The sequence below is a fragment of the Rhamphochromis longiceps genome, linkage group LG11, assembly GCF_057381845.1.
Source record: "Rhamphochromis longiceps isolate RC_006_pf linkage group LG11, R_longiceps_female_GT1.1, whole genome shotgun sequence".
NCBI classification, from domain to species: domain Eukaryota; kingdom Metazoa; phylum Chordata; class Actinopteri; order Cichliformes; family Cichlidae; genus Rhamphochromis; species Rhamphochromis longiceps.
In genome coordinates, this window is record NC_140567.1 from 39,295,016 (window position 1) to 39,307,146 (window position 12,131).

The following is a 12,131-nucleotide window of genomic DNA, read 5'->3' on the forward strand; positions in this document are numbered from 1 at the left end:
CATTCTGTAATTTACTGTCTCTTTTGAAAACTTATCACTACATAAACAGCACAAGACTTAAAAGTATTTAACAAGAGCATTTTTCCCTGGTTTTACTACCACACTGGGGCACATGTTCACCAAAACGCAGCAAACCTTTGCCATCTTATCCAGGAAGGTCACCTTTTTACCCTCACATGGAAGAAGTAATCTGATTGGCATGGTGGTATGTAGCATGTAGTTTGAAGCAGGGATTTCGTAGTGCCCCATGTGTAGTGTTGGAACCCAGTCAGGATTTGTTTCATTCATTTCATAGGCTGGTTTGTTGCAATAATGCCAAATAATTAGCAACTCTATAAATAGAAGGTAGTTCTGCATGTTTGTTCTAAGTTTGTGCTATTGAAAATAAAATTAACAGGCTATAAATAATAATATGAACTTATTTAGAACTTACCTGAATGAAAATACTGGAGCACACCAACAGATATCTGTGGCTGGTAGAGAACTGAATATCAGCTCGTCTCGCAGCTGCTATCCAGGCTAGACGCCTTCTTTTGGTAACATCCAACACATAAGCTCCCTCATGATGTTTCCAGGTGAGGAAACAATGAAAAGAGAGCCTGTTTTCAAGCTTATTCCTTTGTCGGTAGTGCAATCTAACATTACAACCGACCACACAGCAAGCATTTGTTTGGCCTGCTAATATGGCGCCTTGACCAAAAATCCTGGCTACGCCCCATCCCGTAAGATCACGCTCCAGAGCCCTATTAACGTACGGATCTAGAAAGAAGACGCTGCATTTTTAACTCTGAGGGAGGTGGAGAATGAGCCTATTTCCAAAACAGTGGAGTGTGTTCCTTTAAGTACTAAATTGTATATATTGTCAAAAACTAAAGTGTACATAGCAGTTGTTGTATCTTGTTTACTGTATCACTGACAGATAATTTCAAAGTCAATGAACGCTACATTATAGTGAGATATTGTGTAATGTGAAATACTGTAAGCAAATGAATAAACAACCTAATTCGTGATAGACCTTTGACTCTGTTTTGTTTGAATCCAACTGTTTTTTGCAGATGTGCATAAAACATGTTACTTTTAGTATTGTTATCATTATCATCATTATTGCACTAAATATATTTTAAATAAAGGATACTTTGATATACATTCTACTGTAAGGTTGTAAATGTATTTTCTTCACCCTAAAATATGTTTTGAAATGTATTTTGGTTTGAAAGAAATATATTTTCAATTTCAAAAATATATTTTTTTGGAGCATCACAAATACAAAATATATTTACCATATATTTGAAATATATTTTGGCCAGGAAAAATGTATTTTTTTACCGTATGGGGGGGAAGGAAAAACTCCCTTTTAACAGGAAGACTCCTCCAGCAGAACCAGGCTCAGGGAGGGGCGGCCAACAAGCTGCAGTCATTCACGCATCACTCTCTGTAACAGTTGGAAACTTTTTGTCCATCAGCATTTTCGGCACTGTTGCCATTTGGTTCCACCAACCCTGTGCGCTGGTCAGATTTGACTCTTTCAGCTCCTCCAGTCACATTTAGACTGGGACTCATGCATGCCTGCAGGGGGCAGTGTTCGACCTCTGTGTGCTGCTGTTCTTTAGCATCTGACTTCCATTTCCTCACTGGGTGCTGCATGCATGTAAGTACGGGCATGTACAGGCGGCCATGTTTTCATTTTGGTTGGTTTTCTTCAACACGGATGTTCTGGATCTCATTGTGCATGTGTGTCGTGACAATAGAAGCTATTCTATTCTATTCATTTTGAAGTTTTAGGTCACTGTGAGCAGCATTCTGAGAACAGAGAGCAGATCTCTCTGCTGAATGCTCTGAGATGAGATTATGATGCAAATATGGTTAACTTCACTGCACTGTGTTGACCCGGTGTGCATGAGCAAACACAGATATGCATAAAACAGGAGCATGGAGACCTGATAGGCTGAGAACACGCGTGTGAGAGTGGCTGAGTGGGACTGAGGGTGTGCTGTGAGCTGAAGTCCTGCTGGCAGCACGAAGCACCTAAAACACTCAAAACCAGACAAAATGTCAGTGCAGTGTCTGAAAGAACCTCAGGGAACTCTGCATCTTTGAGGTACTCAGTTTGGACTTCTTTTAGAAAGCACATTTTGGGGGGGGGGGGGGGCTATGACTGAGTATCAGGGCCACATTAAGAAAACAATTATCACTGATCTGTGCAGATAACAGATGTTGTATCAGGACAAACTGTGAGGTCATACCTCACAATCGTTAAGGATGTGATTTGTGCTTCAGCTCACAGATGCAGGGTGGTGATCAGCGTGAGGACGCTGCAGAAGCTGCTCAGACGGGAAATCATGGAAGAGCGGATTTTTACAGCTGTGAGGTCATCGACGGCCTGGAACAGTAAGAGGACAGGTACAGGCTGATTGACTCGTTTCACTGATTGTGGCCTTTTTTATGGACCAAGCGTGGCCTGTTTTCTGTTACAGCTCCCTGCTGCACTACGTGGAGCAGCTCTCGTGCATGAAGTTCCTCGTTTGATCGTTTCCAGCGCAGATCTTTAATCATCCGGTCAGCTGAGACTGCAGAAGTCACCTGGATCAGTGATGAAACGTCCTGACGACTGGATGGACTTCCTGGGAGCGCCCTACCTGATCACTGCGTGTGGATGGAGAGGAGAGTGTTCCTCTGAAGTGTCTGAATGCAGAGTGAAAGACGAACAAAGACGAAGATCTTTATCCACCAGACTTTTAATTTGAAGAGACAGCTGATGATTCAGAGATTTACACCCTTTCAGTATAAAAGCCTTTAAATGAGTTAAACGTGAGAAAAAAAGCAGACGACAGAATAAATAATGTGACCGTCAGGCGGAGCAGAAACGCAACGTAAACAGGATATGATGTCATCAAAGGAACAGGAATGGCTCTTTGGTCGACAATTAGCTAAAGGAACTAAAAACCGACAGAAGGAGGAAGATGACGATGACGAGGTTTTTTTGGTAATCAGCTGATTTCTGACATCAGGCTTAAAGGGTCAGTTCACCTGTTGAGGGGCGGAACTAATAAACTGCAGGCCAGCGTGGATGCTCGAGCAGACGCCAAGCTCGCGTGAACTGACCCTTTAACGAGTCACGCTGGTTTCCACAGAAACGAACTTAAATGACAGCAGAGACAAGACGCTGCGATTGGCTGATTGTCTGAAACCCGTGTGAACCGACCCCTGCTGTGGTGCGTTTGTGGGCAGAGCGCGGAGGTCCTAGAGTGCGTGCTCTCGCGGCGGCAGCATGTGCAGCACCTGGTCGAGCAGCTGCAGCGCTCGGTGCAGGTGCACCTCCAGCCAGCAGGGGGTGTCCTTGATGCTCTGCCGTGGGTAGTCACACCCCCACCCTTTGACGAAGCTCAGCCGCACGATGCACAGCCTGCGGAGGTCGTCCACGCCCAGACCGGCCGCTGAGCGCACACCTGCGGGAGGAAGCACAGGTGAGACACAGAAACTAAAACATGTGAAATTAAAACCACGAGGCTTACACCGAGGGCCGAGGCCGCCCACCGTAAAAAGGAAGTGAAATAACATTAAATGCATGAAAAAGCAGGAAGTCGCACTGAGGCCCAAAAATGTCCAACGCGAATCTGACTCGATTCACTCTGCAGGTAAGTCTTTTAAGCCCTGCGTCTGGTTCATGTTATAATTTATTGACACCTGTGCCTGTCTGTCACTGGCTGTGTTGGGCAGGTGATACTCACTGACAGCAGGCGCGATTCCTCCCACACTGTTCGGACCGGGAATTGCACCGACCACCGCGGCTGCCTGAGTCTCCACAGCTGCCTGAGCCGCTGCCGCCTGCTGCTGCATCTGCCGGTGACACTGCCGCAGGTCGAACACCTGAACACAGACGGGTGAGACAGGCAGACGGGTGAGGCACGCAGACGGGTGAGACAGGTACACGGGTGAGACACCGGGGTGGCTGTAGCTCAGGTGGTAGAGGTGGTCATTCGATGCCAGTCTGCATGCCAAATATCCTTGGGGAAGAACCTACCGCACGTTTCTCTGTGATGGATCCATCCAGGTGTAAATGTGCGTGAACATGGTGGGCAAAAACGGCCACATACTGAACACGCCATAATGAGCTAGGGTTAACAAAGAGCAAAACTGCCAGCAGAGCCAAAACCACCTGATAGAAACCGTAGCCAATTCACACTTTTATGTCCAATCATGCACAAATCTATGTCCTATAAAACTGTCAACAAGCTGCTGAAGAAGTTACAACAAAGCTGTCCAAGTATCGAGAAACACGGCCCAAACAAACCTCTCAGAGAAACTCGGATCTCTTCACAAATCAAGAATATCAAATCTGTAAAAGGAAGATGGACTCGCTGCTTTACTTCCTGCGATCCCCAAACACGTCTTTGTCTGTCTGTTTTACGTCTGTTTGGACCTTAGTGAATCCGAGCCCGTCTGGGCTCAGATGGTCATTCGCGGCGTCTACCGCTCACCTTGATGTATGCTCCAGGGTAGATCTTATGAACGCCATCGCCTGGTGCTCTGCCCGCCTCCCGGTCCAGATAGAAACTCTGGACAAACACAGAGTGGTCGCTAAGGCAACGCATCCAGATGTCACCCTCCCCCCGACACTCCAGCTGAACCCCCCGGCCGATGTGGAGCCTGCAGGGCAACAACATCAGCAACATTAAATACTAACACTGCAATAATTCTCATGGTGCCACCCACTAAACGACCGCTCACCTGGCGCGGTGGCTGGCGGCTGTACGGTGGACATTGCTCAGCTGTCCCAAACAGAATCGATCTCCTCCCGAAGGATCCACGTACCCGTCCACGGTCACCAGGGGACAGCTGGACTGGACCTTAAACATCTCACCAACCTGAACGTCCAGCTCAAAGTAGGAGATGGAGCACCAGAACTCTGGACCTGAGGATCGAGACACAGATCAGGACATGGCGGACCTGCTCCCCAAACATCCTGACAAACTGGAGACAAAAGTGCTTCTCAACCTTTTATTACCTGAGCTTTTACTTCTGTAAGTGAGGACATCTTTGTTTCAGGGAATTCAGACAGATAGGTGTGAGTATCAGGGCACTTTATTTTTACATTAACATTTTTTGGACCTGCTTCACTAAGAAGGGACATTTTGTATTTTGGGGACGTCGGCCACTATGTTTTGAATCTTTAGTAATAAAGTGAGGTCAGAGTGAGGGGGCGGGGTTTGTGGACAGGTGTGGTACCTGGGTGGTTGGATACTGGCTGTGGATACGGAGCGGTGCTGTGATGCTGTGACCCTGCAGAAAAAAACACAGACCCAGTACTCAGCAATAATGCAGTACTCGCAGTACTACGGTACTGAATAGAGCAGTAACATTTAACATGCTGTCTTACAGAAGTGAGTGTTGGGGGCGTGGTGTTGTTGATGATGATGAGGATGATGATGCAATGGTGGATGTGGCTGGTTGCCCCGCCCACTATGCGCAGAGGTGTAGGGGGCAGGGCTGTTACCTGCCCAGTTGGCTGTGGAGACACACAGGACACTCATTATACTACAGAAGTAGTACTAAGCACAGGTAGTACATAGTACTTAGGGTACAGTACCAGGTTTGTGGGGGCCACTGTACTCTGGGCTCTGCTGATGTGGGGAGGCTGGGGTCGGGGGATGGGGGGGCTGGGGAGTGTGAGGTGGATTTGAGTGAGGCGGTGAAGCCTGGCCACCGTGGTTAGGAGGCGGAGCGATCTGAAGGAGGCCAGGTCCGTCCAAACCGCCGCCGACCCCCCTGGCAGTCAGAGCTGCGGGCACCATGGAGCTGCTGCCTGCAGGAAACACGACTGTGTTACAACAGCGTCACGGCGTCTCGCACGCGCTGACAGCAAGGAGCAGCACACTGACCTGGGGGAGACAAAGGCATGCTGGGATACATGCCGACAGGCCGTGGGTGGCCATAGGGGTTGGTGTGGGGGGGCAGGTCGATCTGCAGACACTCCTGCATGAACTCCTCTTTTATGAGAGACTGAGGACCTGTCAAAGCAGACATTACAAACATTTAGACTGTACCCCAGGTTTGACGTTTGTACCCCAGTCACTCAACTGTAGCAATCCGAGTCCTGGTGATGACTGTTTGCCCCTGTTAATGACTGTTTGCCCCTGTTAAAGACTGTTAGCCCCTGTTGATGACTGTCAGCTCCTATTGATGACCGTCAGCTCCTGTTGATGACTGTCAGCTGCTGTTAATGACTGATAGCCCCTGTTAATGACTGTTAGCTCCTGTTGATGACTGTCAGCCCCTGTTGTTGACTGTCAGCGCCTATTGATGACTGTTAGCCCGTGTTAATGACTGTTAGCTCCTGTTGATGACCGTTAGCTCCTGTTGATGACCGTCAGCTCCTGTTGATGACTGTTAGCTCCTGTTAATGACTGTCAGCTCCTGTTGATGACTGTTAGCCCCTGTTAATGACTGTTAGCTCCTGTTGATGACTGTTAGCCCCTGTTGTTGACTGTCAGCTCCTATTGATGACCGTCAGCTCCTGTTGATGACTGTTAGCCCCTGTTAATGACTGTTAGCTCCTGTTGATGACTGTTAGCCCCTGTTAATGACTGTTAGCTCCTGTTGATGACTGTTAGCCCCTGTTGTTGACTGTCAGCTCCTATTGATGACCGTCAGCTCCTGTTGATGACTGTTAGCCCCTGTTAATGACTGTTAGCTCCTGTTGATGACTGTTAGCCCCTGTTAATGACTGTCAGCTCCTATTGATGACCGTCAGCTCCTGTAGATGACTGTTAGCCCCTGTTAATGACTGTTAGCCCCTGTTAATGACCGTCAGCTCCTGTTGATGACTGTTAGCCCCTGTTAATGACTGTTAGCTCCTGTTGCTGACCGTTAGCTCCTGTTAATGACTGTTAACTCTTGTTAATGACTGTTAGTAATACTTTATTTGAAGTGGCTGTTCGTCGCAGGACACGGACGCTTGGTGAATAAACTCTCATACAGTCTGAGAATGTAGTTAAACTGTTTATCAGAGGGAAAGTATGATTTTAGGACACTGGAGCCTGACATTAGTTTGCCATGATGTTAGCTTACAACAAGCTGTTGTTTAGCTATCTGGAGACGGCAGGTCTAAACTGCTGAAAATAATTATCTGTGACAATATCGGGAATAAATAAGCATGTTTATGCACATTTTCAAGAGTTAGAGCCCTGACTTCAGTTCAGGAGATGAAGCTGGAGGTCAGGAGGAAGAAGATGAGTGTTTGTTAAGATGGCGGTGGCGTTGTCTCTTTCTTTATCTTTGGTGAAGAGGCCCTGTTCACTGAAGAGAAAACACTAGTATCAGCCTTCATATTTTGAGTCTGAACACATAAGAAGTCCTATGACTTCTTCCCTCGTCTGCCTACATATGCAGCTGTCTGTAGCCACATGTTTAACACACCATTAGTCGGACGCACGCTCCTCTGTTGTTTTAATACTTTAATTATACGTTTATAAGAATGCTTCAGGTGGTTGGAAGACATAATTACCCACTAATGTACATGTATTTCTGAGTACAGTATCCTTTTCACCTGTTTGCAATATTAGGGGCGTGGCCTCTTTGACTGACAGGTGGATGGTGACACAGGCAACTGTAGCTTCTAACTGTCTGTTAGCTTCACCTGATCTGGACCCAATGACTGTAGAAAACATGGACAACGTGACAGCACCTCCTCCCATTCTACAAAAATGAAGCCAAAATATCCCGCCTCTGGAAGCTGCCATCTTGCCAGAGTCTGCGCAGTAGGGACTTAAGGTGGAGCGACTGTGTTACACTCCCGCCGACACACCTGCTGGACGTGACCGCAAACACGCCCCCTACACTTTTTACGTAGCCCGGCTGCTCCAGTTTATTTGCTGATGGGTTTACCGCGACTGACGACTTGTTTAATTAAGGTAAATACAACCATGTCACTGTTATGAAAAAGACACATAGATTAGCAAGGCGCTAGATTAGCCGCTAGAATACGCAATGTGTTTGAGGCTTGTTGTTAGCTAGTTAGCGATGCTACACATCCGTTACTCTAATAGTCTGTATTATTGAATGATTCAGCACTGCTTAGGTTTTGTTATCCATTTTTAGACAGTGATGAGATCATCTGCACACTCTACAGAAGCCCAGAGTTACTGTTAATATCAAAAATATAATGCTGTCCTTTGAGATTTTAACATAAAACTGTGAGTGTAATGGATCTAAAACTGTTTAAATCTTCAGAGCCATCTACTACGGTGGCCCCTAGAGACAAAGCACGTACAAACTCCAAAACACTTGCAAACTCCAAAACACATGCAAATTCCAAAACACATGCAAACTAAAAAACACTTGCAAACTAAAAAACACATGCAAACTCCAAAACACGTACAAACTCCAAAACGCTTGCAAAATCCAAAACACTTGCAAACTAAAAAACACTTGCAAACTAAAAAGCACATGCAAACTCCAAAACACGTACAAACTCCAAAACACTTGCAAAATCCAAAACACTTGCAAACTCAAAAACACAACGGAAGTGCTCCAGGGGCCCGTTCTTCGTACGTCGCTTACTACATCCAAGATCAAATGACACATCCAAGATCAAATCATCGCGCTAACCGTGAGCTCGCTAATCCGGTTCCCCGAACACACCTGCTGTTGACGATTAGTACAGCTGGACGCAGTAATGTGACATCACTGGGTGTCATAAAAGGGGCTACGCATCGATAGTAGAAACATTGATCGGCAACCCTCTGATTGGTCGGCGAAAATGTCGAAGGAGCGCGCTCGGCTCGGTATTTTTCGGCAGCAGAGCAAGAACTCCTGAGTGAGGGATTTCAGGAGTTTCAGAGTTTAATCAGAACGCAAGGGAACACTGCAAAGGCTGCAAAAGCAAGGAGAGAGGGCTGGCAGGAAGTTGCTGACAAATTAAACTCGTAAGTAATTTAATAATAATAATAATAATATATTGGATTTATATAGCGCTTTTCAAGGCACCCAAAGCGCTTTACAATGCCACTATTCATTCACTCTCACATTCACACACTGGTGGAGGCAGCTACGGTTGTAGCCACAGCTGCCCTGGGGCAGACTGACAGAAGCCAGGCTGCCATATTGCGCCATCGGCCCCTCTGGCCAACACCAGTAGGCGGTAGGGTAGATTTATTATATTACACTATATTATCCAATATTATATTACATTATATTATATTGTTATATTATATCCTCTTTCACATTAGAGCCACAACAGGACCCACTAGAACATGGGAACAAGTAAAAGTGAAATATAAGAATATTCTACAGAATGGTAATATTTATCACTTATATTGCTTTTCGTCTCTTGGAAAGAGAGCCTGAAATAATCTGTTTGTTTGTTTATAACAGCAACCAAGAAAAGGGCAGAGCAAAAAAAGACAGGTGGTGGTCCTGCACCCCCTCGTCAACAAGTTGGTTAAGTGAATAATACCCTCACGGGAATATCGATATCTCTCTATGAGCACACTGTCGCGCTGAGCTAAAGGATCCTGTCTGTCCCACAATATACGCTGAATTCTGAGGACTCTCCTTATCAATCTTGCACCTTCCGCAATGGGTTGCTCGCGTAAACGGACAGGACATGACTGCGACAGACTTCCCAAATCCACCTTGGCTTTTATAGCCGTGGTCTCTCATCTTGATTACACGAAGTAATTTACAATTACTACTCTGAAATCTGACTTACATCTGTAATAATCACATACATGTAATAGAATGTTAATAGTACATTTCCCTTTTTTAGGAAATGACCTGTATGTATCTGTGTGACATCAATAAAAGGATCAAGTGCTGCATTATCTTCAGTTACATTGATGTTATTTATTTATCGCTGTTGCTTTCGTATAAATGAAGCGGACATACCTGCGTGGCCGCGATCTAATCCTGTTTACATAAAGTAAACCTGCTCCCGAGCAGGTTTACGCTTACGGATCTGTTGCTATGACAGCAAGTCCCGGATGAGCTTCGGGGAACCGACTGATCCAGGATCACGCGAAATCGTCAACAATCTAATCCGGCTAACCTACTTAGCGAGGTACGAAGAACGGGCCCCAGGACGCTAGGGGCAGTGTTGAGCTCTATTTGCAAAATAAACGGCAAGTTTGTCTGTATGGGACGGTCTAGTCTCTGTCGCGCTTCCCAGGTTGCCTAGCAACCATGATACTAACCGCTGGAAACGTGTCATACAACTTGGTTTGACAGAAATGAGGGAGAATATATTTTGTTCATTTGTTTGTTTCTACAAGAGCTTTGTGTGATTTGATAAGTATCTGAGGCTGAGACCACAGGACAGTAAAACATGATTTTTGGGCTTCATTTCTATACTGAACAGTTATTTAAGATTAGTTAGTAAATAAGAATTAGCTAATGTTGTTCATGAGACTAAAGTCATATCACTTTGGTAATGTAAATATAATATGGCCAATATTATAGTTATTATATTAATCATTATTAGCTATTACAGCAGTGAACATGAACTCTGTGTCAAATACTGAGCTTCAGTACAGATTCAAGTTGCAGTTATGTCTTATCACCTTAAATCTTCACTCAAAGACAAGTATCTTTGACAGTGTATATATAGGTGTATCATATATCAGAGACAAATGTTGTTACTTCAGTATGTTGCCATTACTAAATTTGGCTCATTGCTTACATATATTTATAAAAAGAAAATGTACAAGCTGTGATAACTGTGTCTGATAGAATGAAGGGTAGACTGATATATGAAATATTCCTTTATTGGGTGAGAAAATCAGACCATGTCATAACTGCTTTAAGTCATACAGAATAGATATCAGAGCCTTAAACAAGTTGACTTCTGCTAAATGGGTCAAACTGGGCAGAAAGTCTACAAACACATATGTTAGGGAAAATATTCTAAAACACTTCTTCAGTAAAGACTCAGAGAAGAGAAACACACAGAACTTCTTGCTAGCAAGGGCAGCCTCCAGACTGAGACTCGCACTAAGAAACTGCCCCAATCTTTATTTATACTTCAGTAGGTGTGTGTGTGTGTGTGTGTGTGTGTGTGTGTGTGTGTGTGTGTGTGTGTGTGTGTGTGTGTGTGTGTGTGTGTGTGTGTCCTGCTGATCAAAGGGTCATGAGAGCACAAAAGGTGCATCCTTGGTCAGGAAAGGGGGTAGTCTCCCCCACCCTAGATAACATGGTGAGGAAGTCCAGCAGTTCATCTATATGTAAAGAAGCACTTAAACTAAAACAGACATAGCTACGTTAATCCTGCCGTAAAACAATAAAACAAGGTATGAGCTCTCATGCTCCCAGACGTGGGGGTGCATTCCTGGGATGCACCCCAAGCCTGCAGCCTGTTAGAGATCACACACAATTAATTATATGCCTCTAAGTATACATGGTTGAATATTTCCTAATACAAATAACTACATGCAGTATTCTACCATATGCAAACTTATATCACTAAAAGATTATACTGACTACTAAATACAATTTTCCATTGACAACATAACATCCTTATAGAATATGTAACACTATAGATCAACTTACCTCAGAATATATAAAGCATATAAACAATTACAGCAATATGATGCAACAAACAAAGCAGTGCTACTGATCCAAAATACTCAAAGCTTCATAGAACTGGAACAAACATTTACTTTTAGCTCCATTCTGCTGCAGATACATACTTTAGGTTTCTGAACATTAAACTTGTTGCTGCCTTTCATAGTGTGTAACATGAAGGCCCTGAGTACTCTGAGTACTTTCTCCCACACTGGAAACACTGGGATGATCACATTATGTGAACATTACCTAATAAGACTGATTCAGCACAGACAGTTATGTTAAACTTTCCTAGCAGTCCTTCACAAACAGGGAACAGTCTGTCTATTCTCTCCATCTGTCAGCTGCTGCTGGCTCTTCCTCCTCCTCTTCCTCACACACTGCTGAGTTTGTCCTGGTGGATCATCAGGGCTGCAAAGCCTCACAGATGATGTGCAGCAGTGGGTCCCTCAGTCTGTCCTCACTCTGGACACTTGCAGTTGTCACACATGGAAATCAAATGTGTGATAAGCTGCAGGATTCAGACACAAGTGTAACTTATAAACACATGTTCATACTTTTATTCCACAATCAGA

At 44.9% G+C, this 12,131-nt stretch overlaps 1 protein-coding gene and 1 long non-coding RNA gene across 3 annotated transcripts in view; both read right to left on the reverse strand.

The window, feature by feature from the left end:
- LOC146660039 (SMAD family member 4-like) overlaps positions 1 to 12,131 on the reverse strand; it is a 26,123-nt gene continuing 13,992 nt past the window's right edge. For both annotated transcript variants that reach the window (XM_085424056.1, XM_085424058.1), the window contains 8 exons: positions 5,880 to 6,008; positions 5,588 to 5,803; positions 5,378 to 5,506; positions 5,227 to 5,280; positions 4,729 to 4,912; positions 4,479 to 4,647; positions 3,729 to 3,867; positions 1 to 3,446 (listed from right to left, as the gene is read on the reverse strand). In XM_085424056.1, the coding sequence (XP_085280182.1) occupies positions 3,241 to 3,446; positions 3,729 to 3,867; positions 4,479 to 4,647; positions 4,729 to 4,912; positions 5,227 to 5,280; positions 5,378 to 5,506; positions 5,588 to 5,803; positions 5,880 to 6,008 (1,226 nt within the window). In that variant the 3' untranslated portion in view covers positions 1 to 3,240. The remainder of the gene's footprint in view (positions 3,447 to 3,728; positions 3,868 to 4,478; positions 4,648 to 4,728; positions 4,913 to 5,226; positions 5,281 to 5,377; positions 5,507 to 5,587; positions 5,804 to 5,879; positions 6,009 to 12,131) is intronic.
- The window catches only part of LOC146660040 (uncharacterized), a 3,323-nt gene continuing 2,225 nt past the window's right edge, over positions 11,034 to 12,131 (reverse strand). Inside the window, exon 2 of the long non-coding RNA XR_014913851.1 lies at positions 11,034 to 12,067. This is a non-coding gene — a long non-coding RNA (uncharacterized LOC146660040). The remainder of the gene's footprint in view (positions 12,068 to 12,131) is intronic.